General features: G+C 41.1%; 1 protein-coding gene across 2 annotated transcripts in view; it reads left to right on the top strand.

The window, feature by feature from the left end:
- Window positions 1–24,392, top strand: part of LOC101078708 (1-phosphatidylinositol 4,5-bisphosphate phosphodiesterase beta-4) — a 39,786-nt gene that overhangs the window by 9,812 nt on the left and 5,582 nt on the right. For both annotated transcript variants that reach the window (XM_003971586.3, XM_029849105.1), the window contains exons 3-31: window positions 705–767; window positions 7,975–8,072; window positions 11,334–11,414; window positions 11,989–12,048; window positions 13,356–13,499; window positions 14,812–14,891; window positions 15,038–15,091; window positions 15,177–15,258; window positions 15,335–15,435; window positions 15,855–15,912; window positions 16,652–16,760; window positions 17,255–17,465; window positions 17,562–17,655; window positions 17,767–17,846; window positions 17,942–18,026; window positions 18,104–18,194; window positions 18,279–18,374; window positions 18,487–18,617; window positions 18,845–18,931; window positions 19,057–19,201; window positions 19,294–19,378; window positions 20,009–20,133; window positions 21,037–21,088; window positions 21,607–21,709; window positions 21,913–22,077; window positions 23,090–23,294; window positions 23,817–23,905; window positions 24,050–24,206; window positions 24,302–24,351. In XM_003971586.3, coding sequence (XP_003971635.1) covers window positions 7,989–8,072; window positions 11,334–11,414; window positions 11,989–12,048; window positions 13,356–13,499; window positions 14,812–14,891; window positions 15,038–15,091; window positions 15,177–15,258; window positions 15,335–15,435; window positions 15,855–15,912; window positions 16,652–16,760; window positions 17,255–17,465; window positions 17,562–17,655; window positions 17,767–17,846; window positions 17,942–18,026; window positions 18,104–18,194; window positions 18,279–18,374; window positions 18,487–18,617; window positions 18,845–18,931; window positions 19,057–19,201; window positions 19,294–19,378; window positions 20,009–20,133; window positions 21,037–21,088; window positions 21,607–21,709; window positions 21,913–22,077; window positions 23,090–23,294; window positions 23,817–23,905; window positions 24,050–24,206; window positions 24,302–24,351 — 2,904 coding nt within the window. In that variant the 5' untranslated portion in view covers window positions 705–767; window positions 7,975–7,988. The remainder of the gene's footprint in view (window positions 1–704; window positions 768–7,974; window positions 8,073–11,333; window positions 11,415–11,988; window positions 12,049–13,355; window positions 13,500–14,811; window positions 14,892–15,037; window positions 15,092–15,176; window positions 15,259–15,334; window positions 15,436–15,854; window positions 15,913–16,651; window positions 16,761–17,254; window positions 17,466–17,561; window positions 17,656–17,766; window positions 17,847–17,941; window positions 18,027–18,103; window positions 18,195–18,278; window positions 18,375–18,486; window positions 18,618–18,844; window positions 18,932–19,056; window positions 19,202–19,293; window positions 19,379–20,008; window positions 20,134–21,036; window positions 21,089–21,606; window positions 21,710–21,912; window positions 22,078–23,089; window positions 23,295–23,816; window positions 23,906–24,049; window positions 24,207–24,301; window positions 24,352–24,392) is intronic.

The raw sequence follows: 24,392 nt of genomic DNA on the forward strand, positions 1-24,392 counted from the left end.
GTCCACGACAGGCACATCTTTTAGAGGCAAATGGCATTTGGATGGCCTATTAAATTCATAAAATATTTGAAAAGATGCTATAGAGATCTCATTTGAAAAGCATTTATCTGTTCATTTTTCCATTCACCCTTCTGTGACACAAACATTGGATCATAGAACAGAATACATTTTACAGATCTTACCAAAATCAACATTAATATACTTGGATAATCCCCTTTGTCAATACAACCTGCAGAGCAGTAACTTTTCCTCACTTAGTGGTCCGTATCTATCTCGCCTTGTCTGTTTTAAGTTTATCTTGTGTGGTGATTGTGGAGTGAAACCATGACCACTATAAGACAGTTTGGGCTGTTGAGGATTATTCTATTTATCAGTGTGTCTCTCTGTTGTGTAGTTTAGATGTGCGTTTCAGACAGTCTCTTATCACACATCTACTCAACACCAGAGATGTAGGAGAGTGCCATTTGTCAAGTTTTCTTCCCATTAAAAGTTTATTAAGCCAAAGTTGGAACTATATTAAAATTCTGTCTAAGCAAATAATGATAAAGAACTACGAGTACATTTCAGTATCCTTGTCAGGAAGTGCCTGTTTTACTGTCTTCCCTGAAGGCATCTTAAGGATCTGAATTATTACTGTTATTGCAGCTAGATTTGAATATTGTTCTGCTATTTTAATCTGTCTTTTTCTCTGTTTATCTCTTTAGAGTGGTGCAGTACTGTCCTCCAGTGTTTTCCTGTTCCTGAGTATTCTGTGCTTCTGTCACCTGGTAAGTACGTTCAGATCTGCCCTCCACATGTAGAATGTTCCACCCTTTTTGCATTCATCACCCCTCACCTTCACTTCTAGTGCAGTTTAATATCACACCGTTAATGGGCATAAAGCGTAGCTGACTCCACCTCTCACCCCCATCTTGAGAATAGTCTTGCATCTGTCGCTTCAGTTCAAGATGTTATGGGTTTTCTCAGCTTTGTCCCCACAAAGTGATGGCACTTCAGCAGGACACTCGGTTTATACTATTTTAGGATAGATTTAATTTTGAGGCACAGCTGGCACATTCAGTTTAAAGTGGGAAAGGCACCTGCTGACAACAGGGTTACGCTCCAAATGAAAGCTGTCATCTACATAATATGAATATGAAAACAGCCAGCCATTTGCAGGAAGTATGCTTTAGTAATAATGTGCTCTCACATTCCACATTGTGCACCTTTACCTTCAGGGAAAAATGACATCCTTCGTGCCAAAGAATTCAACAACCGGACAGGCCTCGTGGATGTATAATTCCCAGCTATCTGTTACCCCCAATTACAGAGGTTGTTTACTAGAATCAAGGGACTTGGTGGATCTTTTTTATGGCTGTGTGTACTTGCACAGCCAGAACTCTTAATGATGGAGTAGATGGTCTCTGTTTAGATGTGTGTTCTCTGGGGAGGGTAGTTGGACTGGGTGGGCTGGGTGAGTCCCTGTCTCTATAAATAAGCACTGGGATTCCATTCAGCGACTGAAATCTCCCTGTTAGTGTGTGTGCCATATGTGTGTCCACATCTTTGTGACGCCACTGCAGCCAAATGAGCTGGAGGCTATTACTGGCGGGCAGGGTTGCTATGGAGACCAGTGGAGTCAGAGATGAGCAACATCTGTGAGGTGTTTTTCAAGACAGTTTTTCCTCTTTCTGGCATTGTTTTCTGTCAGTTACTCAGCTTTGCTCTATTAATTCAATTAATTGATGAAAAACATTATCTCGTTAAATGTTTCCAGATGTTGGCAGTCATGGTAGTTGAACCCATTTTGAAAAAGCTTTAATTCCGTTATTGACAGCTCAGCTGCCAGTGCTCAGTCATGCTCAGAGCAGACCCCCTTTCTGTGTCCGTCTGCAGGGACTCGGGTTTATGTGTGTAAAAAGCACACATTCTGGCAAAGCATTTAACCCTTGTCCCCTTACTGCTCCCTCTCTCCATGGCTTCCCTCTCTATATGGACATGTTCTGTTTCAGCAGCTTTTTTCTCCTGGCTGCCTTATCAGTAGTGCAGCGGGGCACATATTCTCTTTTCATAGGTACTTATTTGGGCAAAGGCAGAAATCCCATGTTTTTGAGCAATCCCTATTCCCTCCACTGACCCCTCCTACTCTCTGCTTTGACTTGTATCTTTGCTTTTTATTCATTTCTGTTGTTTATCTCCTCATCCTGCCGAGGTGGCATCTCTCTTAATCAGTATGCCTTCATTTTGTTCATGTTAAACCAGAAAATTTAGATGGTGAAGCTAGAAGCAAAGAAAAAAAGAGTCCTTTTCAGATTAAGACCTGAGGCTTTTCAGACATGTTGAAGGCCAATGTGATATGTCTGTCAGTGTGTATCCTCGGTATTTTTAACCATGTTTGGACAAACTTGGCCCTGATCCCTGTCAGGATATGTGTAGCTAGGCAAACCAAACCTTTGACCTTTTAATCTGTCTAAATGCATGATGTAACAGTCATTTTGAATAAATTGTTATTTTACTCTGCAGGCATCGCCCCACAAAGGCCAGTTACCTAACTTTAATACAGATTAACAAACTTTTACAGGTTATATTGCACCTACGTTCATCAGTTCATCGTATCAGTGGGATTAGTTGGACTGTCCCCTCGAGCAAAAGTGTGCCTTCACTCTGCATTGGTTAAAAACCAGCAACTCATGTCACTTTATGAGAGCACAAAATGTAACTGTGCAAATTACAGAACCAAATAGGAAAATTTTGTTTGGACATTATTTTCAATGAGTAAAACCTTTAAACAGGTTAGTTATGATTTTTTGTTATTTTAGTGAGAGAAGAAGCTCACAGACTTATAGTAAACTCTCATCCTCGTCAATTTAATGTGCTAATTTGTGAAATACTCCCAGTATTGTGTCCACACACTGTGAAACACGCTTGGCTTTAGAGGCATTCTCATACCATTTTTCCAGTGTAAGTTTCTATTATTAACCAGACATGAATACCATCTCCCCACCTCATTAGCAATTCTCTTATGCAGTGCTCCATTCTGTTTTTCAGTTTGACATTCATCATCATGCATCATGACTAATGAGTTGTGCTTGCATTTAGGACTCAATTTCCACATAAAGCTGCTTAAAACATCAGTGTAAGAAGGATTCCCTTGGTAATAGAACAGGAAGCATTGCTTATGCAGTTACTTCGTACCCCACAGCTGTAGTCTAATATTGTTTCACTCACTTTGTGCTTTACTCATTCCAGTTAACAAAATGTTCCTTGTGCACCAGTTTTATTAAAGATGAATGCAGTCACAAAACAGAGATGCACTGTTCTGTATTCAGCAGAAAAATGCAGTCAAACCTCCAGTGCTAAGGAATAGCCCTCACATTCTCTTTCCTCGTCTTTTAAATTCAAGTGACAGAATGTGGTAACTGGCCTCGGGACAAATGCACATGCATTATCTATCCATTAGATGAATTGTATCTTCATCAGCCTATGTTTTTTTGGGTTTTTTTTGGTTATTCAGTTTGATAGGAGCTAAATTATATAGCTAATTACAGCTGTATCCCATATTGATTATGCTGGAAAGCATCTTGTGTTTGATCAATAAGAGGGTTCCACTAATGTGAATGTGGAACAAGTGTTCAGCAGCAGTAACTCTTAATATTTCAGTATGGTTAGTGTGTAGTGTTGTGTACATATATTCCACTGAGCTAGTTTTGGGTTCAATACACAGGGTGTGTGACTGAAAGACAGCCAATTTCCATTGTGGGCTCAAGTTAATTATATAACACAGGAAAGAGGAATGTGGTGAGCTTGGTGATCCTCAACTATAAAAGGAATGGAAGGGTAAGAGAGGATACCTTTCTATTGTCCCTCAAATCGGCATTATATGTTCTCTTGCGCCTTAATGGATGACTATTGATTTTTGTAAACCCAAGAAAAGCTTGTGTCAATTAACAGACACATGAAACTAATAAACGCTTCTGCACAATGGAATCAAAGTTCATTCGAAGCCGATTGAAACCTCATTATAATAAAAGAATTAAATAATCCTGCAGAAAGTTGGTTCTCGGCATTATCAGTTTTTAGGGATGCGTTCAACCTTGGTTCTGTGAAAAGCATGATTCCAACCCAGTCATACAAAGTGGAAGAACGTTTTAGTACTTTTTCTATATGTGCATTAGTGGATCTTCATGAGAGTTAAGGAAGGGAAAAGGGAAGTTGGATTCAAAACAGGCATGACATAGACCTCCATTAAGGGACATTCATTGATGCAAATAGTCACTCAGTGCTAAGAGGCCACAGACATCTCGGTTAACACTCAACAGATAAATGAGGAGTGAAGCTTTAATGGAGAGTTAGAATTGATTAGTGGTGGGCTGTTCTGTTCTTCCTTCCTGGAGCTTTCTGCTAGAATAATTCCTTGCACGACGCTCTTTCCATATTTGCATTACACATGCAGATTGGCGCGCTGGATGAGGCAGCGCTTGAGTTGAGGGAGTGTGGACGTCAGGCAAACCAAAAACAGGATCTCCATCCTTGTTAACTAGCGTACTTGTTTGCCTACAGATCACTGTCTCCTGCCACGTCACTCCTCTGTTGAATGACTAAAAGTAATAACATGGCATGTGATTGGAACATTGATTCGCCTGCCATTTATCCTGTTTGCTCAGAGAGCAGAGGTCACCTTGGTCTTTATGAAAACATTGTATTTGTCGCTAAGGGTTTTCATTTAATTAGACTGCCGTAGCCAGTGTCAACAACAGCATCTTTATGGTATTGCACTGTGAGTGGTGCATGATTAGTGAGTGCAGTAAAGACTAAGCAAATATGAAGCCCTCCGCTTCCAGGCTTAAACCGCAATAAAACAAAACTGGTAATGCTGCTGCATTCCTGATCCAGCCATGATGCTGCAGTAAAATATGGAACAGGTACTGTACATACTGTACTTAAACATGACGTGTACATTCCTCTGACCTTCGGGGGGGGGGTGTTTCCCTCATATCATCTCCTTATTATAATCCTAACATTCCCCGCTGTTCCGATGCAGTGTTTTAAGCCGGCAGGTGATTGCACACTGTTTTATAAGCAGGGACTAATGCAAACACAGAAGCATGAGAGATCACTCTTTTTCAGACTATTAAATCAGGTTTGTCCTTAAGTGCAAACTCAGAAAAGGCAACGTTTTTATTTAAACTATAATAATTTAAAAAAACTGTCAAATATTTTTTGGTACAGGAAGAGGATTGCATGCCAGACAAAATGGGTTTGCCAAAGGTGGAGTGGGATATGTGGATGCTGTTTAGTTTCACTAGAACCTGTTTGCTCTCCAAAATGCTCCAGGAACTGTGGAGTTTTAGTACAAGAACCGGTTTGTTAATTAAGTGCCATTTCTGCACATCTCTGCAGTACACGTGCAGTCTGAGCACATTAGCAGTTGTTCCAGAGGGCCTGGTGATATTCAGAAATTACGTAGTCCATTTACAACGTCACTTTTGATTTCAGTGGCTGGATGGATTTAGAACACAAAAATTTCATATCTTTGACCCAGGTCTCTATGTACCGGTAAGTACTTGTAATCCGCAGGGGTATTTTTAAAGTAACTGACCACAAAGATGACCTCTGTGTTGTTGACCCGACTGAATAATAATGGTGAAATGTTGCTGCTACCTAATAGCATGATACCATTTGAAGTAAACATCAGAATAGAATTGTAATTATTAATTCAGTTTGTCGGGTTTCACCCTGTTTCATGAGCTCTAAAATGGATGCTGAAGCAGAGAGTCGGCGTAGGTGAGTGTGTGAATGTCTCGTAAGTTGGCCACAGCCTCAAGGGCCCCTGTGACCCTAATACTTGGAGAGAAAGATTGATGTTATTGAAGAAGGCGCACATTAGAAAACTGAATACGTCTTGTTTAGTGACCACTTAGGAAGATTCACTTTCTTTTTTTTTAGCACCGCAAGATTGCCTAATTCTGAGTTAAATCCATAATGGAATGATTTTTGTTGCCTTTATTTGTGAAGTTGTGTAATTGGACACTGCAACCTATGACAGGGGACTTTAACAGATACTGAATACCATTACCGAGTTTCTCCAAAATGTTTTACAATGATACTGTACTTTTCTTGAGTTATTATCATAAATTTTACTGCGGTAATAATGTTGAGTAGCTCATAAGTTTGGACTAAGCAGTCATCTGGTTTATGTGAGCCTCCTTTTTAACTACGATGAATTAAGATCAGTCTGAGTAAGAGCAGATATGCTGGACTTTTATAAACTTTTACACATCAAGAAAAAATGTATGAAATGCACATCATCTCTAACACCAAGGGACATCAATGTGTTTCAAGGAAAGTCTGATTAAATTTGTCATGATATCACAAAATAGTGAAGAAATATGACGGTATAGGTACAAAGAAGATGCTCTGATGTGAGTGTTGTCCATTGCAGTATGTGAATTCTACCACTGCTGGCTGGCTGTAGCCATAGCCTAATTTGGGATTATGAGGTGTGGGACTGCTGGGTGTTACCCTAGCTGCCATTTTAGACAAGGAGGCTGGGAACAGCATGCCTCACGGGGCTCCTATCTATCATAATTATCTCATCGTCAGGGGTTGGACAGGGGACTCGGACCTCCCCGGCTTCTGCCAGCTTCCCTCGGCTCCTCACGTGTGCACTCGCACACCCTCGTCCAGGAGCTCGTAGCCTGATGTGGGTGCCGCCATGGCCTTACAAAACCTTGGTGCGCCGCGCTGCTATTGGACAGATTGTATCCCACTGAGGAAAAGGTTATCCAATGCATACTGTTGAGAGCAGCAATATCTAGGCTAACATCAGACAGGACAGCACAACCCAGTTAGTCCAAATTAGATGTGATTTTTTTTTTTTTTTTTTTCCCCATCTGATCAACTTGGATTCTAAATAAGGTTTAAACAAAATTATTTTCAGCTATGATTTAAACGTGCCAAACACTGAAGATGGAAGGGGATTTATACACACTGGGGCTTCTCTTTCCAGTACTGGTGACCTGCTTAATTTAAACTCCACAAGAAATGTGTATCTATATTACCAGTCCATGGATAGGATGTGTGTGTCCGCAGTAGGACACCATGCATGTCAAAACCCCCCTTTGACATGCATGGTGTCTGCAGTAGGACACCATGTCAAAGGGGGGTTTTGATAAAGGGGCTGTACGACTAGGCAAATTGTAATGTGGGGTTGAAAAACTATTTGGACTGTGGTACAAATTTCATCATCTTCATAATAACTTTTAAATAATTTTACAGATTATACTTCCTTATGTGCTCTAAAGTAATTTATTTCCATATTTGTGCATGTTGTCATACAGATGTAGAAAAACAGTATTTATGATAAGCCTCCCCTCCTCATTGCAAGATACAGCTTATTAATTCAAAACTGCTGTTTTTGAAAGGTTCGGATTTGTTTCTGGACAAAAAAGCAAAGCATCGACTTTGAACTGTTTTCTCTCTGTTTGTCAGGCCAAGGTCGGGCTGTGGCACCCCGCTAGTTAATTTCTGAAGCATCTGTTGATGCAGTCTCTGATCTCTGCCCTCACACCCTGAGTCTGTCCACAAAGGTTCTGTCACACGCAGCTGTTTCACTTGTCCATCTGTGCTCAGCCACCACTGCCATCCACAACAGTCTTATCCATTTCATTGCCACTCTCTCGCAATTGTACCTCTAAAGGCCTAAAATGCTCCTGTAATCAAGCAACCCTGGCACATCCCTCACTCTATACATGGATTATTACACTCTCAATGTGTTTTTTTTTTTTTTCCAGACTCTGTGGTGCCTGATGTGTTTGAGTTTGACGTAAAAGGGATCTAATTTGGGTGCTATCATCAGCAACATTACGGGTTCCCTTTAGACCTGGTAGTTCGTGATGCATTTGTGTCACCAGATTGAGACTCTGAAGACTACTTTCATCAAGAGAAAATAACCCATCATTTTCCCTCTTGTGTCGTCTGCATCTTTCCTCTCAGGTTTGTGAGCAGCCATGACCAAATCTTACGAGTTCAACTGGCAGAAGCACCTGCCTGAGTTCATGCAGGATGGCGCCTCCTTCGACAGGTTTGATGAGGTAAGAATCCTCTCATTGAAGGGCTTTCCACACCTGCAGAGCTGTGTGTGGGGTATTAGGTTATAGGCTATTTTCTCCATCCTAACTGTTGGTCATCGTCCCCTTCACTTAAAGACCATCCCAGTAAGACCCACATACCCAGCAGAGACACACCTGAATTTATTAATTGTTGTACTTCTCGCTGTAGGCAGGGCAAGCAGATCAAACCTTAATAAGAACCATCGGCATGGAGACTGCGAGGCTGCAAGCATGACCTCTGAAGGCGTCATAAGTGTGATATCATGATGTGAATGTCACATGCACGCATGCAAGGGACAATAAAAAGAAAAAGAATGAAACAGTCATTAACTTCATGTCTTCTTGGCCATGTTTCCTCAAACTTAATCAGGACACCCAGCTAGGACATTCGCAGAGAGTAGAGGCAATTTGTGTCATTCATATGCACGTGCATATACATGTGCACATATACACACTGTTCATCACATATCAGGAAATCCCCCAGTCGTCTCTGTTTATGTGAGCATCGCAGGAAGGCGGAGGATCTCTCTCTGGACCGAGACAGAAAGTTGAAAGCACGCAGGGAAAAGCTCTCATCAATTCCAAAGCCGTGTCAAAGTGAGCCATGAAACTGGGCCGGCAAGCTTCTAAAGAAATTCCTCAGTGTGTTGCAGCTTGTGAATATAAGCCAGGCTTAGGAAGGACATGGTTAGAACTGACCCGAATGACAATAAGGCCGACCTGTAGGAGTAACCTTTTGATAGGCTGATTTTGGATGTAAAAAGACCATTTTACCTTATGGTTCTCCCTTTTTTTCCTTATAAGACAGTTGGTCTAAATCCCAATCCTGTGGAGGTGAAATGAACTATCTTTGTTTCCTTATTGGCATTAAATGTATTAATTATGCAACACTTTCTGCGAAATGAAAAGCCTACAGGGAACATTTCGTTTGATTGAAACACCTCCGTGTACAATCACAAACAGATGTTTGTCCATTTCATAAAGGCTCTAGCATTCCCACTGTGAAACAGTGTTCGTGTACCCCCAGACATTACCTGTCTCTACCATCTGTGATTTTCTCTGTGGTGTACGAGCGGGTGTGTAAGAAAAGTGTTACAGTATAAATGAGGTTTAGATGTATTTTGTTTATTGTGTTTTCATGAACCCATGGAATAAACACTTTATAATACTAAGATCTCTTCAAATTGAATATACAAACCTCAAATATTTTAAATCATAAATAACTCTGAATTTCCAATTCACCTACCTAGACTCTTCAACTCCATTTTATTTATATTTAGTTTTAAATGTGTTTAGATATCTGTAGTGGATGACTATTTAGAACAAGGTTCATCACAACCTTCATGGCACAATCAACACTCATAATAGTTTCATACTTTTCATCTTGCTCAACAATGACTGAAGGTTTCAAGGATTTGTGTGTTTACGTAATTCAGTCCTTTCAAACCTTTAAACTCCTTCACAATAGGGTAGAGGATACAGCATTTGTATTTATGAGGATTTGCTATTTTACTTTTGTAATATACATTATATTTAAATAAGTTTTTGTTCTCTGAAACAACAGGCAGGAACAATTCCTGGGTGAGTGAAAATCAGTCATTCACGATCCATTCTCTTTGAGTTCCACGGGGTAATCTGACGTCATGCTGACGTATGAAAATAATTAAAAAATAAATAAGAAATGCGGTGATAGCTCAGTCTATTGGAAACTAGGCTGAGAAGTTCTTGGTTCTTGGTTCAAGCCCCAGGGCAAACAAAACACGGAAGGTGATCTGGCAGCAGGGGAGGTGCCAGAACACCTTCAGAGCATTTTAAGGGTACCCTTGAGCAAGGTACTAAACCTACAAATGCTCACATAGGGCCCTGCGATGAATTGGCAACTCATCCGGCAGTGGACTCTACCTTCGCCCATCGTGTACCCTCCCTGTGACCCCGAAAGGGATAAAGCGGACGAAGACGAGATTAGACAAGAAGTTAAATGCTCCATTCCTGATATAAAGTTATGGTATTCCGAGAGTAACGTTGGACGTGGAACATAAATTGCAAAATAATTATCAACTATTAAACTTGGCCACATTTACAGATGCTAATTTGATGTTAGAATAGGGGAAGAGAAAAGCTGCTCAGAGTAGCCTCACACCAAGCTTCACTGTGGTTTTTACTCACAAATCCAATGGTCCATATTGATCTAGCTTGTCAAATACTCAAGGAAGGCGTGAAAATGACGCAGTTTGGACTGGGGAAAGTATTGAAAAATGTTTAATATTTAGCCTAATGGTTTTGGGGGTTTTTTGTCTGCTTTTTTGTGCAGTTAGAGTTAGAAACTCTGTTTTTCAGAGATCATAAATATTATCCGAGGCCCGATAATCCCAACGTATAAATTTCCCTGCAAAAAGGTTTCCAGCCCAAAGCGGTGTTTTAAACTTTCAATTTATTGACCCTCTGACGCAGCCAGAATTTCTATTTGTCTCTGATGTACCATAAATAGTGGTCTGTGTCTCTTCACATTCACCCAGAGGTAGTTGGGCCTTCAGCTAATATGGAAGGAATGAGTGTCCCTTTAAACCTTTTAGCTTTACAAGTCTGATATTGTGACAGCAGTGTGCTGCATGTCCCAAACAGTTGGGGCTCATTTTGAACGACTCGACTTAACAACGTGCAACTGAAGCCTCTGTCGTTTCTGATTTAGATAAAAGAGAATTAAGCGTGTAATGAAGGTCAAATGTTTCCCTAAATTGAGGAGGAGGACCTTGTATTTGTTTTTAACGGTGGTTTTATATGACAGGGTCGACCCTGCTCAGCCATAATCTGAAGCAAGGAATCGTTGTAAAATACGTGTGTAAGATTGATTTCAGATCTGATTAGGTTCAGATTTAAAACAAAAAGTGAACCAGTAACAAGCTTGCAGACACATACACACTGTATTCATTGCTGTCTCTCACCTTCAGTACACATCAGCGTGTTTAAATCAGATATTTTAGCAGTTGCCATTCATCTCGTTCATCCCAACTTACTGTTTCTACTGTACTGTGCAGAACGTGCACATAGCGGATGCATTTTTCATATATTTTGGTCATGTTGTTGTGCATGTGTGTTCCTGTAACCAGATACATCCTAGAAAATGAATTAGTGTGGTGTCTGTGTTGTTGAGACAGCCAATTGTGTGTTACATGGGTTGGCTGTTTAACGTTCATCCATGTCAAATGAATCTTTAAGGATGCCCCTCCCTATTTGTCTCTGCAGGACCCGTACATGTTTGAGCCCAGCTGCCATATGAAGGTGGATGAGTATGGCTTTTTCATCACGTGGAAGAGTGAGGGAAAGGTACAACCATTGCCTTTTTAGTCTTGTTTAACTCTTAAAAGATAACACCTCGGAAATAATGCATGCACACAGTATTTGTTGCTTGTCACATTTCTTGTTACCTTGCAAACAAACACTTTAATAAATGCTGCAGATTTACCGGTGGTGCTCCTTCAATTAAAACTCACATAGCAGTTTATTATTTTATGCATGAGCCAGAAATGAGTCTAGGGAAAAAGCATGCCTTAAAATAGAGAGAAGGCACCTGGAGCACAGATGAGTGTATTTCTATCAATCCTTCATTCCTGCTGTGCGGTGTTGGGGGCTTAGGACTGGGAATTAAAACTCCTACAGTGAACTACTAGTTTTTTGGGGTTTTTTTAAAAGGCAATCAGGGAACAGAACAAACAGGTATTTGCAACCTGACTCTGAAAGACTCTTAATTATCTGTGGAATAATAACTGTCGTTAGATGCTGCAGACTATTGTGTTGCATGCTGAGAATCGGAAATAATTGCACAAATTTTCTCGTTATCTTCTGCGGCTGTCGTGTTCCTCACTCTGCCTCCATCTTTATCTCTGTGTCACCCCCGCAGGAGGGCCAGGTTCTTGAGTGTTCTCTCATCAACAGTATCCGTGTTGGCGCCGTCCCAAAGGTGAGTCAGTGTGTTTACGCAACATTCATATTTTCTGTCCCGACCACTCGGCCCAAAATACTCTCCCAAAGACACTCCTGAACAGATCGGGGGAGACGGCCACAACGTCACACGTAGTTTGGTTTCGTAGTGTAGTCTAGCAATGGGCTGATTGCTGTGGGACTCTAAATCCTCTCATTCCTACTAAGGAGCTCCTCTTAATACCATTTATTTCTGGATTCTGGCATCAAATATTTGTCTTTCACCTTGTTTCCAAGGATGCAAATTATTTTGGGGGCTTTTCGCACAACTAAATCCAAATCCCACTTGCTTTTCTTTATTGATTTTGCACTAGAAAAACAGCAGAAGATAGCTGGATTTCTATACATACCGACCAGCAATATTTTTCTGCATTTTAAGTGCAGCTGGCAACCAACCATTTATTTACCATATAGAGAGACAAACCTTTGTGGGTTTTCAGATGTAATCAATCAATTGTATCAATTGATTGATACGGCTCAGCAGTGACATTACCACATAATGCCATTGTGTTTATGATCATTCATAATGATAAATGCTGGTTTAATTGGGCCTGTAATTGGGATGCAGACTGGTCTAACTGCTAAGTCACGAGCCTGACAGGAGACACCAGGGTGTACTGTATGCACAACCATTACCTGGCTTTATAGGCATTGTTGACAGCCAAGGGTGGTGTGTTTGTCTGGCCCTCTGCAGACGTGTGTATATGTACATGTGAACAGGCACGTATATAGATACTGCAGAATGATAGAAGCTCCTGTTTGTTCAAAGGCACAGGGCTGCTCTGTAAGTAGCAGGGCTTCTCCTCAGAGGCTAACATAGTTACAGGAGCCCTGAGAGCTGTTTCAGATTACCCAATGAACAAAAAAAAGATGAATTGTACTGGAGGGGATCACTGGCTGGTTTGTAAAATGACAGCGCCTATTGCCTGCTGCTGTTTATTCAATTAAATAACAAAAGTACATCACCCTGCTTCATGGTGACGAAAACACAACAATGAATTCTAAGAGATGAGAGGAAGATGTTGCCATGGATGTTCTGTTTCAGAGATTGAACAAGAAGTCCTCTGGCTAATCTGTAGAGGCTGATGGAAAGTAAAGACCTTAAGATTGGATTTTAATAAAGTTCAGACTAAACATTTGCATTGAGATGAGTAAATTACATCCAAATCTAGAATTGTGGACTGCATCATGTTTCATTCATGATATACGGTATAAACATCACTGATACTCGCTATTCTCTGCCCATTTGTTGTTCCAAAATGACACCTGCGGAATTGATTCCCGCAGGACCCCAAGATTTTGTCTTCATTCGAGGCCATTGGGAAGACAGAGGCAGATTTAGAGGGCTGCATCATCTGCATCTGCAGCGGCACAGACCTGGTCAACATCAACTTCATGTTCATGGTGGCAGAAAATCCAGAGACTGCCAGGGTAAATACACTTTGTCTCCTCAGCACGGTCAAGAAATTTAAACGTGCGACAGAGGGTGTAAAATCCTCCAGTTGAACCGTTTGACAACAGAAAAGTGGCCATGATTAATCTTTTATTTGTCAGCCAAAAGGATGTTGATTTATTCCAATATTGAACTCTAAGTTGTTGCAGGTTTCTCAATTGACTTCATGAACAGTCCAGTATATTTGATTAAATATATATTCTTGTTTTGTGGGTAATTTATACCAAAATGTACGGATCGAAAGTTTTCCATTTGAATGATGCAGTGAAAGCGGAGGGATTTATAATTACATCATTTTTCATCATCCCTCATTGTTTTAGTGGTCTGCACTTTATTTTTCCATCCTCTTTTAATCTTTACTTGTGATATGTGTGTCCTCCATTAAGGAGAGGTCCATCTCTGACTACCATGGACAGCCAGGGTTCCTCTTCTTTAATCTTAAGATTTTATTTTGCTGACCACTAGAGGTAAACTTGATGATGTCAAAACACAAACGTTGCATATTAAATTTTAGTTTAGTACTTGAGTTGCATCGTTCTAGATTCCAAAAAGAGTTTGTTGTACTACCAAAGAGAAAACCGGCATTGTTCTATATTTTCTATATTTGAGATTTAGTAATCATTTTATACACATTACATTTGGGTTTTTAACTCTACGATGTGGCAATGTGCCTGAAGTTGTCCAAGTGTAGTTAAATGTTTGCATGATAATTATAGTAACTTGGATGTTTTAAACTTTTAAAGTTACTACATGCCGTCACATCAGGTGGAAATATGGTCCCGTATATCAATTCATATATATATAAAAATGCTATGATATTTTGGCATCAGAGAGTTGTTTGTCATGTATTTTCCACGCAGAAGTGGTTTGTGGTGATGGGTATTACAATTTATGTTTGCACTCTGGAGAGCATAGTGCCACAGGGTTGCCAGTGGGATTCCTGCCATCTTCATCAGCAAGAATACCAGATGGTTAGGCTATAGAGCTAGAGCACCTTTATCACACTACCTGTAGCCTGCAGGTAACCCTGTAAAAGCCCAGAGATCAAGGAAATGTTGTCTACATCTACTAGTTAAAGTACATTTGAAATGGAGACCAGAACTGTTAATCCTGATCATTAATGGAGCTGATGTCAGTGTTGGCTGTTTTCTGTGTTGGTGACTCTCCGCTCAATCGTGAGAGAAAGGAATAATTTGCTTTTTCCGCCTGTTGGTGATAGCATCTTAACTGCTGTATAAAGTGTGTTGAGCCAACAGTGTGCACGCCCCAAACAACTTGATGTCTTTACAGAAATGGATCGAGGGTTTGAGGTCAGTGATTCACAACTTTAAGGCCAACAACGTCTGTCCAATGACCTGCCTCAAGAAACAGTAAGTTTATCTAACAGCTTGGTTTTTAAAATTCTTTTCTTTTTAACTCCAAGCCAAAATCCCAATCATGTGATTGATACTAAAACCCCATGTGTACCACCTGCTGTATCACTGTCTCTGTCATGACATGTGCTTCTCTCCTGCAGCTGGATGAGAATGTGTTTCTCAACCAATGTGAATGGGAAGATTCCTGTGAGAGGGTAAGATTAAAGTGATGGAATAACTTCTCAAATAGTGCATCGGTTTCCCTCCCCAAACTTTTTCCACCCTTTCTATTGTACACAGCATCACGCGAACATTTGCATCAGGAAAAACAGAGAAGGGGATCTTTCAGGCCCTAAAGGACCTTGGCCTTCCCAGTGGAAAGGTCAGATCACAATGCGATAAGGCTCTATAGGATCTGGTGTTTAATTGCAGTAAATGATTTTCTCCTTCATTTGCAGAATGACGAGATCGAACAATCAGATTTTACCTTTGACATTTTCTACGCGCTCACACAGAAGATCTGCCCTCGCACAGATATAGAGGAATTATTCAAGAAGATGTGAGTTTTTTTGTTCATCTTTGCTTTTAATTACTATTTAACTAGAGCTTTAGTTTAATCTTGAAATAACAGAACACTGTAGACACCTGATAGCTATGCGTATATAGCTTGGTCGACACAGCTATATGTATTCTAATGTGTTTTATCCACTGATAAAGTACTGGCCAACTATTGGTAACTCTTAAAATATCTCTGCACTGCTGCACTAACGTATGTCTGAACTGCCTAACCTGTTTCCAGTTTAACATTTTTATGAATAACATATCCATACTAACATTTTTAAAGTACAATGGTACTTTTTAAAAAAAAAAAAAAATGAAAGTGGCCTTTCTAACCATCTGTTTGAGTGTGTGGGTGAGTGAGAGGGGATGTCTTTTCAAGAAACATAATTTTTTTTTCTCTGATTAATTCCTTTGCAGCAATGGGAACAAAACTGATTATTTAACTGTAGACCAGTTAGTCAGCTTTCTGAATGAAGTAAGCTCTTTATCATTCTTTAACTTCTGTGTATTTTGCTTGCCTTCATCTGCATTACCACTTTCAAGTGCAATTTCGGGGAGAAGTTGCCCTCCGGCTGGACCTTTTGTAACTCTTATAATAAGATGAACAACACATTTAACTTCCAGTCAGCCTGCAAGGGCAACTTCAACCATCTCCCCTTTTCTGTGTTCCCATCATCATCATCCCAGTCCCTGTGTTCTTCCTGCCACAGCTTGCCTCCCCATGTCTGATTGGTGTTACCATGGCAATGAGAGGGTATAGGTTTCGATCCTCTTGCTTCTTGGTCAGCTACTCTTGCTTTCTGCTGTCTGTTTTGGAATACCTGCTTAGTCACTGTGCAGTTGCATGTGTTCCTATCATCATGCTTTAGCCTCTGGAGTGAAGCTTATCTCCCTTTGTGAGTGGTTCCGTTAGTTTTGGGGCTGTTTTGAGACCCCTTAAACCTACCAACACACACCTTTTCTTTGAAGCAAACACCAAACCACTGAAAATGTTATAAATCAAATCATGTTTGTTTCCTGTAGATACAAGTGCACTTTCTCAATCTACAATTGATAAGCATTTGAAAGAGAACTGAAATAATAGAAATTCAAAGTACTTGGAGCACTGTTTGTTTCTATACCAACCATTAATCTGTTCCCAAATAATTAGGATTATTTTAGTATAAAGACTTAATTCAGATCATGGATAAATCTGTTTGCGTGTTGCTCTGCAGAACCAGCGTGACCCCAGGTTAAATGAGATACTCTTCCCATTCTATGACAACAAGAGAGCCATGCAGATCATCGAGAAATACGAAAGAGACGCTGAACTGAAGAAGAAAGGTGAGACCTTAAAAGCATTCGTGAGGGAAGGATATTTTAGGCTGTGCTGCCCCCTACCGGTCCGACGTCAAAACTACAGCGCTGTAGAATCTTACAAGCTTACATTGATATTCACAACCTTATCAAGTAATTTTTTTTTTAACCTTAATCCCCATGTTTAATCCCCATTTAATCAAGTATAACACTGGGGTGGTGGTGGCGGCGGCGGCTCAGTGTGTTGCAGACTGGGCTGGCAAGCAAAGGGTTGTCTGTTCAAGACCCAGTGCAGGCAAAAGATAGAAGGTGGCCAGGTAGTTGGGCAAGGTCCCACAACACCCCCCAGATTAATGCCAAGGTGCCCTTGAGCAAGGTACCCTGGCCACAGAGGGCTCATCCAAAGGTACCAGCCCCCCACCCACACACAGCCAGGATAGGCTCCAGCACTCCTTGTCACTGTCAGCAGCAAACCATTTAACAAACTCAATAAAAGTTCAAATTCCTTCTGCTCCATCCAGGTCAGATGTCCAGCGATGGCTTTTGCAGATACTTGATGTCTGATGAGAATGCACCTGTGTTCCTGGATCGGCTGGAGCTCTACCAGGAGATGGACCAGCCACTGGCCCACTACTTCATCAGCTCCTCCCACAACACTTACCTGACCGGGCGTCAGTTTGGAGGGAAGTCATCAGTGGAGATGTATCGTCAGGTGCTGCTGTCTGGATCCAGGTATAAGTTCCTCAGGAGTCTGTGAGCTATAGGAAACATGGTCAGAATAACAATTCTTGGTACAAGACTTTGCATCCCTACTCTTCACTCCGCCAGGTGCGTAGAGCTGGATTGCTGGGATGGAAAAGGAGAGGACCAGGAGCCCATTATCACTCATGGCAAGGCCATGTGCACGGACATCCTGTTCAAGGTGAACACACATTCACTGCAACAATTATACAAATCCTGTCCAGTTCAATATTATTGAATTCCAATTTTCCCTCTTCATTGCCTTTTTCTCCTGTTCCACTTCTTCATACAGGATGTTATCCAGGCCATTAAAGAGACAGCATTTGTCACTTCAGATTACCCTGTTATTTTGTCCTTTGAAAACCACTGCAGGTATGTGCACACAAAGCTGTGACTGTACAGTCTTTTTACTTATGTTGGTGCTCTGAATAACCGAATAAATAACCATTTTATGTGTCAATCGCCAGTAAACCACAGCAGTACAAGATGGCCAAATACTGTGAGGAGATATTTGGGGAACTACTGCTAAAGCAGCCCCTGGAAAACTTCCCGGTAAACAGTCTTTCTGGTGCAGCACAACTATGGTTTTGTTATTTGCATTCACAGTGCATTCATGTTGTGTTTTGCAGATTGAATCTGGCCGCCCGTTACCCTCTCCAAATGATCTGAAACGCAAAATCCTCATCAAGAACAAGAGATTGAAACCTGAAGTTGAGCAGAGTAAGCAAAGAACTCATCCTGTTGATCGTTTACACTCGTGATTTATCCATATATTAAATTAGCGCATGTTTGTGCGTCGTGCAGAACAGTTGGAGGCCTTTAAGAAACACATGGAGGCAGGGGAGACTAACACTTCTGCAATTATTATGGGTGAAGAAAATGAAGATGAGACAGAGAACGGTCAGTTGAATATGTTAATTTTGCAACATAAAATCCTAAAGTGTCTAAATATTTAATGACATTTGTCAAATCTTTGTACCTGCAATGTGATGTGTTGTGCTTATGCCTGTAGGAGAGAAGGAGGCCGAGGATAAGGACGTGAATTCAGAGGCTCCTAGTAGTCTGTCTGAGGCAACTAGTGACAAGGAGTCCAACAGCGTCAAGTCAAAAAAAGATGAAGAACGCAACAACAGTATCAAGAAGGTGAATTTGAGGATTAAATTTAAATATGTCAAATTATTTCTGCCTCAATGGGGCTAATTTCACAGTTAGCATCAGAGTATTTGCCGCTGTTATTTGCAGTAGTTTCTTTCAATATCTAAGATGTACGAATGGGAAATACATGTATTGTATCACAAATACAATACAAATGGATGAAAAATGTACAGCTACAAGTACTGAAACAAATATTTTAAATTTTGCGCTTCCAGGTTCCTGAAGATGAAGTGACAGAAATGTCTGAAGCAACAGATGCCACAGATATCTCAGAAGCATCAGACCAAGACAATAACAAAAAGGTGCAATAAAGCAGAAGCAACTTTTCAAGCACTGAATTTGCAATAAAGTTAAAATGCAGCGTTCAGACTTATGCACCACAGCTGCATTTGCAAGAGGTTTTATAAGTATCCCCGCTCCTGTGCAGGGTGGGGAGGAGGAGGAAGAATCGGAAGAGGCTCTCATAGCTCAGTACACCTACGTAGGTGCCACCACTAATATCCACCCATGGCTCTCCGCCATGGTCAACTACGCACAGCCAGTAAAGTTCCAGAGCTTTGATGTGGCAGAGGGTAGGCTTTATCTTTTCCTTTCACAAATAAGTTCATATTTAAAAATAATACCTCACAAATGCTTCATTTCCGCAATTGTTTTGGTGTTTCAGAAAGGAACATCCACCATAACATGTCATCCTTTAATGAGTCTGTTGGCCTGGGCTATCTGAAGACCAATGCCATCGAATTTGTCAAGTATCCTTCGTCCACAGGTCCATGTCTGTGCTGCAGAAATGTAGCGCTGACATTTCTTTACTAAAAGGAAAGTACTTGCACTTGATATGCAGCTCTAGCAGAAACAGACCAGAAATGTCGGTATATTTTTTCAACACTAGGGGGAACCAGAAAAAAATAGCATGGGGAACTGTTTTTAAATGTGTAACAACCATTTTATGAAATGATCCAAAATGTTCAAGCCAGATAGCACCGCTGCTCTGTGATCCTTGTCTGCTAGATGGTCCTAAAAATGTGCATAATAATGCATCTCTGCAAACAGTAGAATTGCTCAAATAATCTGTGACTTATTTTTAACCTACCATAATAGCTTCTCATTTAACATTCGAGGTGATTTAAGTGATGTGTGACATTTGGAGCTGTAGATTTTCAACCGTGTTTGCTCCCACTTTGCTGTTTAAGCCTATCAAGCGGCTGCCGTGCCATTGAAGTGTGTGGCCATGGCTTCTGTCCATCGCCAGTGGGACTGTTGTCCCAAGCTGTTCACACTAAAAATAACCCTGCAGTGTGTTGAGCACAGATGCACACATGATAACACACATGCTTTAAATCTCATTGTTAAAAAAAAAAAAATCCTGAGCATTTCTGCAGCTACAACAAACGTCAGATGAGCCGTATCTACCCCAAAGGGGGCCGCGTGGACTCCAGTAATTACATGCCTCAGATCTTCTGGAACGCCGGTTGCCAGATGGTCTCTCTCAACTTCCAGACCCCAGGTATAGCAGGACTCACGTGACCCCTGACCTCACACGCACAGTATATCTTACACACGTACACAATTATGTATTTATATTTAAATAGGATCAGCCATACAGTATAAGGTAGCGTGAGGTGAGCATATTAACTGTCATTAAGAATATACTTAGTGGAGAATTATGATAAATCATTCATTGTGACAAAGCTTGAAATAAATTCATATGCAAACTTTGTTCAGTTCAGTTCATCCACATCAGAAGCTTAGTTTTCTGCAATACTTCTGACTGTTTGGGATGATAATTAGATGTGACTTTACAATATTACCCAGGTAAAAACAAAAGGAGAAGAAGAAATTTATGCTAATTGCAAACAACCCAGTACATGTAATGTGCAAATTTATTGCATAGATATAACACTACACTGCACAAATGACGGAATATGTGGATAAATACAAAATGTTCTTACCAGTGCAGTCAGTCATGAGACTGCTTGTTCACAAACCCAAGTTTGTGTCAAGTGTATCTGTGCATTTTAATATGTAAAACATTGTTGCCAAAATTTTGAGCTATATTTTTAATTCTTCGTTACATTAGTGTTTTGCTTTTTTCTGTACCAGGCTCTGCTCCTCCAATCATATCCGCGCGCGCACACACACAGTGAATGTTAGCACACAGCTGCTGCTCTGTGGCCAGAGGCAAAATTAGTTGAAACATATGGCCTGCTGGGAGCAAAGCGTGTACAAGGTTGGAGTTTCTATGATGGAGTGATAAATGCAGAAGGATGACAGGGAAATTGATTGCCTAATATCTCTTTTTTGCAGATGAAATTCAGTTATTGTTTATTGGAGTGTAATAATCTTAAGAGGAGGTTTTATGTGGGTAAGAACAGCCAGTCCCTAAATTCTCCTTCACTCTCTCCATTAGATCTGGCCATGCAGCTGAACCAGGGGAAGTTTGAGTACAACGGCTCCTGCGGGTAAGAACAGCTCCTCACTCCTGCCTTTTCCAATTCCCTTTTTTTTTCCAGAACCTCTCCTTTCCACTGCTCTCCGAAGCTCATCAATTAAAGCATGTCACATTCCATTAGTGGTTGCCAGCAGCGACCACGTCTACTGTCTATCCTGTGAGCCAATGAGTGCTTTGGGGAAGCACGCTGATCATGCACCTCCCGAGTGTCTGCAGTCATCCATCTCCTCCTCTATTCATCCCCCCAGCTCTAATACACTCCCTGAGGACAGAGGTTTTACTGCTAATGTTGGAAGTCTCATGTAGAAGGATCAGGGCTTTTACAGACACCAATCATCACTAATCACTCAAACAGTGCCCACCACATGCACACCCACAAACACCGAGCTACCATATATCCTTATTGCCAGCATGCTGCTGGAGAGCCAATTAAACAAGTTGTAATATTAATTATAGATTTCCTGAGGTTATATTGAAATCAAAAGTAGAATAACTAACCCGTCTTTGCATTCTCTGTCTGTCTGTCAGCTATCTGCTAAAGCCCGACTTTATGAGACGCTCAGACAGGATGTTTGACCCTTTCTCGGAGACGCCGGTCGATGGCGTCATTGCTGCACACTGCAGTGTTCAGGTGTGGTCCTCTGACATTTTGAACATGCAAAAAAAAAAATTCCAGTTTAAATGTTATCGTTATTAGTTTTACATTGCAAATATGTTGGACCATTTCAGGTGTGGTTCTTTATCATTTCTTGTACTTTACTCAGTATTTTTACTACATCAGTATGTCTTCCCGTGAAATCATATATTAATAACATTGTCCATATTTCACTTTAGGTCTTCTCTGGACAGTTCTTGTCGGACAAAAAAATTGGCACATATGTAGAGGTGGACATGTACGGGCTACCGACAGACACCATCCGCAAGGAGTTCCGCACACGTATGGTGATGAACAATGGGCTAAACCCTGCGTACAACGAAGAGCCCTTCGTGTTTAGAAAGGTAGATATTAGATGTTGTTGAAACAGAGGAATGCAGAGGACAGTAAAGATGGCAGTAGCAAGGCCTGAACTGAAATTCTGGAAAGTTTCACAGTTTCCAGTTATATCTTTCTAAGCAGAACAGAGTGTGAGAGCAAGGAAGAACAGAGCATGCGGGCTGCCAGTACAACATTAGGAGGAAGATAAAGGGCAGTAAAAATGAACCAGGATAAACAGAAAAACAATTACTAGTGGAGTATGAGCAAAAGAGAGTGTTACTGGAGAGAGAGAAATGTGTTCAATAGTGCTTCTCTCAGCAGAATGAGGAGCCTGTCATCCATGACTATGACTTCAGCTTCTTAACACACACCATCAATCACAGGGCTGCCGCAGTGCTGCTCCGCTCAGGCACGCACAAACTTACACAGTGTTATCAGAGGGTCATCGCGAGTAGAGCTGATTCTCTCACACCTACTTAGAGACCCAAACGCCCTCCAACACCGCCACGATGCTTCACTTGCAGACACGGCGGGGCCGAGATGACTTGGTGACAGATGCACAGCAAGTGCACATGCATATGAGCAAGGCTTTGTTTTTAAATGGAAGGGCATACACCCACACACACACACACACACACACACACACATCCTAGCAGCCATTCATCGCTGGAGTATTCTCCAGTCTTATCTCTTACCTCCCCCTTTGTTTTGGTATTAATCATCCTCTATGTGCTTATCTGCACTTAAGCCCAGCTAGGACTCTTTTCCTCAAGGCTTCACCTACATACACATGTTTAAAAGATGTACTGTACATCAACACAGTGATAAATCTATGTGCACATTAAAATATGCACTATCACCTGTCCCAATATCACATCGTGACCTTCCTTTAAAAGGTGTACCGTGAACTTAACTGGGAAAATTCAGCTTTAAAATAGGACCATTTGTTTTTCCGCACCAAAAGGACTTTAATTGCTACTGTTCCTTTGCGCTGACTACTCATTATCTTTTGCATCCTCTCATTTTGTCTCACAGGTAATTTTACCAGATCTGGCGGTTCTGCGCATTGCTGTGTACGATGATAACAACAAGCTGATTGGGCAACGCATCCTGCCCCTGGACGGCCTGCAGGCTGGCTACCGGCACATTTCACTGAGGAATGAAGGGAACAAGCCCCTCTCATTGCCCACCATTTTCTGCCAGATCATCCTTAAGACCTACGTGCCCGACGGCTTTGGCGGTGAGAACAACATCCCGTGCATCCTGGATGCGAATAATTACAACTAAATGATGATACTTGTCTGCTTTGTTTTACTAAACATTCTGTTGGGAGCCAATAATAAAGCTGCCTCTGTAGCCTGCAGGGAAAAGGGTCCGTAACAGCCTTTGGCCCGGTTTGAACATCCATATAATGGCATGGTGTAAATGATGATGACACTGAAGCTGCTGTAATAGGCATTCCAAAATAGCATCTGCATACAAATGAGCAGCTATTGGAGTTGTCATTATATAAAGCCAAAGGGCTTGTGCAGGAGCAGTCCATTACTGGAAACATTAGCTTTGTGCTCCAAGATCTGCTACTGGAACCACCTCCCTACTGGGAGCTCTCCATAATTAAATTTCCTACAGGAAAACCAGCTAAATTTGTATTTCAGCCTCCCCTAATGTATTTATATTAGTATGATGGGTTAAAAGGATAGCTTTCAGTAATTCACTTTTACTGTAACATTTCCTTGACTAATCGTCCATTCTTTTGTTTCAGCTATTGTTGATGCCCTCTCAGATCCAAAGAAGTTCTTAACTATTGCAGAGAAGAGAGCTGACCAGATGAAGGCCCTGGGGATTGACACGGTACTTCTACGTCAACAACATATGTAGAACATTTCCATATAATTGGGGATGTCGTGAAAAATTGTTCGATGCATGCTCAGATACAGATCACTTTCTGAATTGAAAACTGGTTTAAATACGATTTTACTACCCCTTTTTACCCAGACTGATATCGCAGACGTTCCCAGTGGAAGCTCAAAGGGTGACAAAAAGGGAAAGGGGAAAGGAGAAACGGTGAAGGCCAGTGTGACACCACAGGCCAGCTCAGACATGGCTCAGACCTCCAACGCCACCCAAAACAACATAGCAGAAACAAAGAAGGGTAAACCCTTCCTCCAGTATAAAAAAAAAAGCACATTTCTTTTAAACAGATTTTATAATGTGTTTGACTCTAATCTACACTTGACTTGGTTCCAGATCCTGCCCTCGTGCCTAATGTCAGCATCGATGACTTAAAACAAATGAAGGTTGGTAATCCAATCACTGGCCTACTTTAATGCAGCCTCTT

Source organism: Takifugu rubripes, chromosome 16, assembly GCF_901000725.2.
Source record: "Takifugu rubripes chromosome 16, fTakRub1.2, whole genome shotgun sequence".
Taxonomy (NCBI): domain Eukaryota; kingdom Metazoa; phylum Chordata; class Actinopteri; order Tetraodontiformes; family Tetraodontidae; genus Takifugu; species Takifugu rubripes.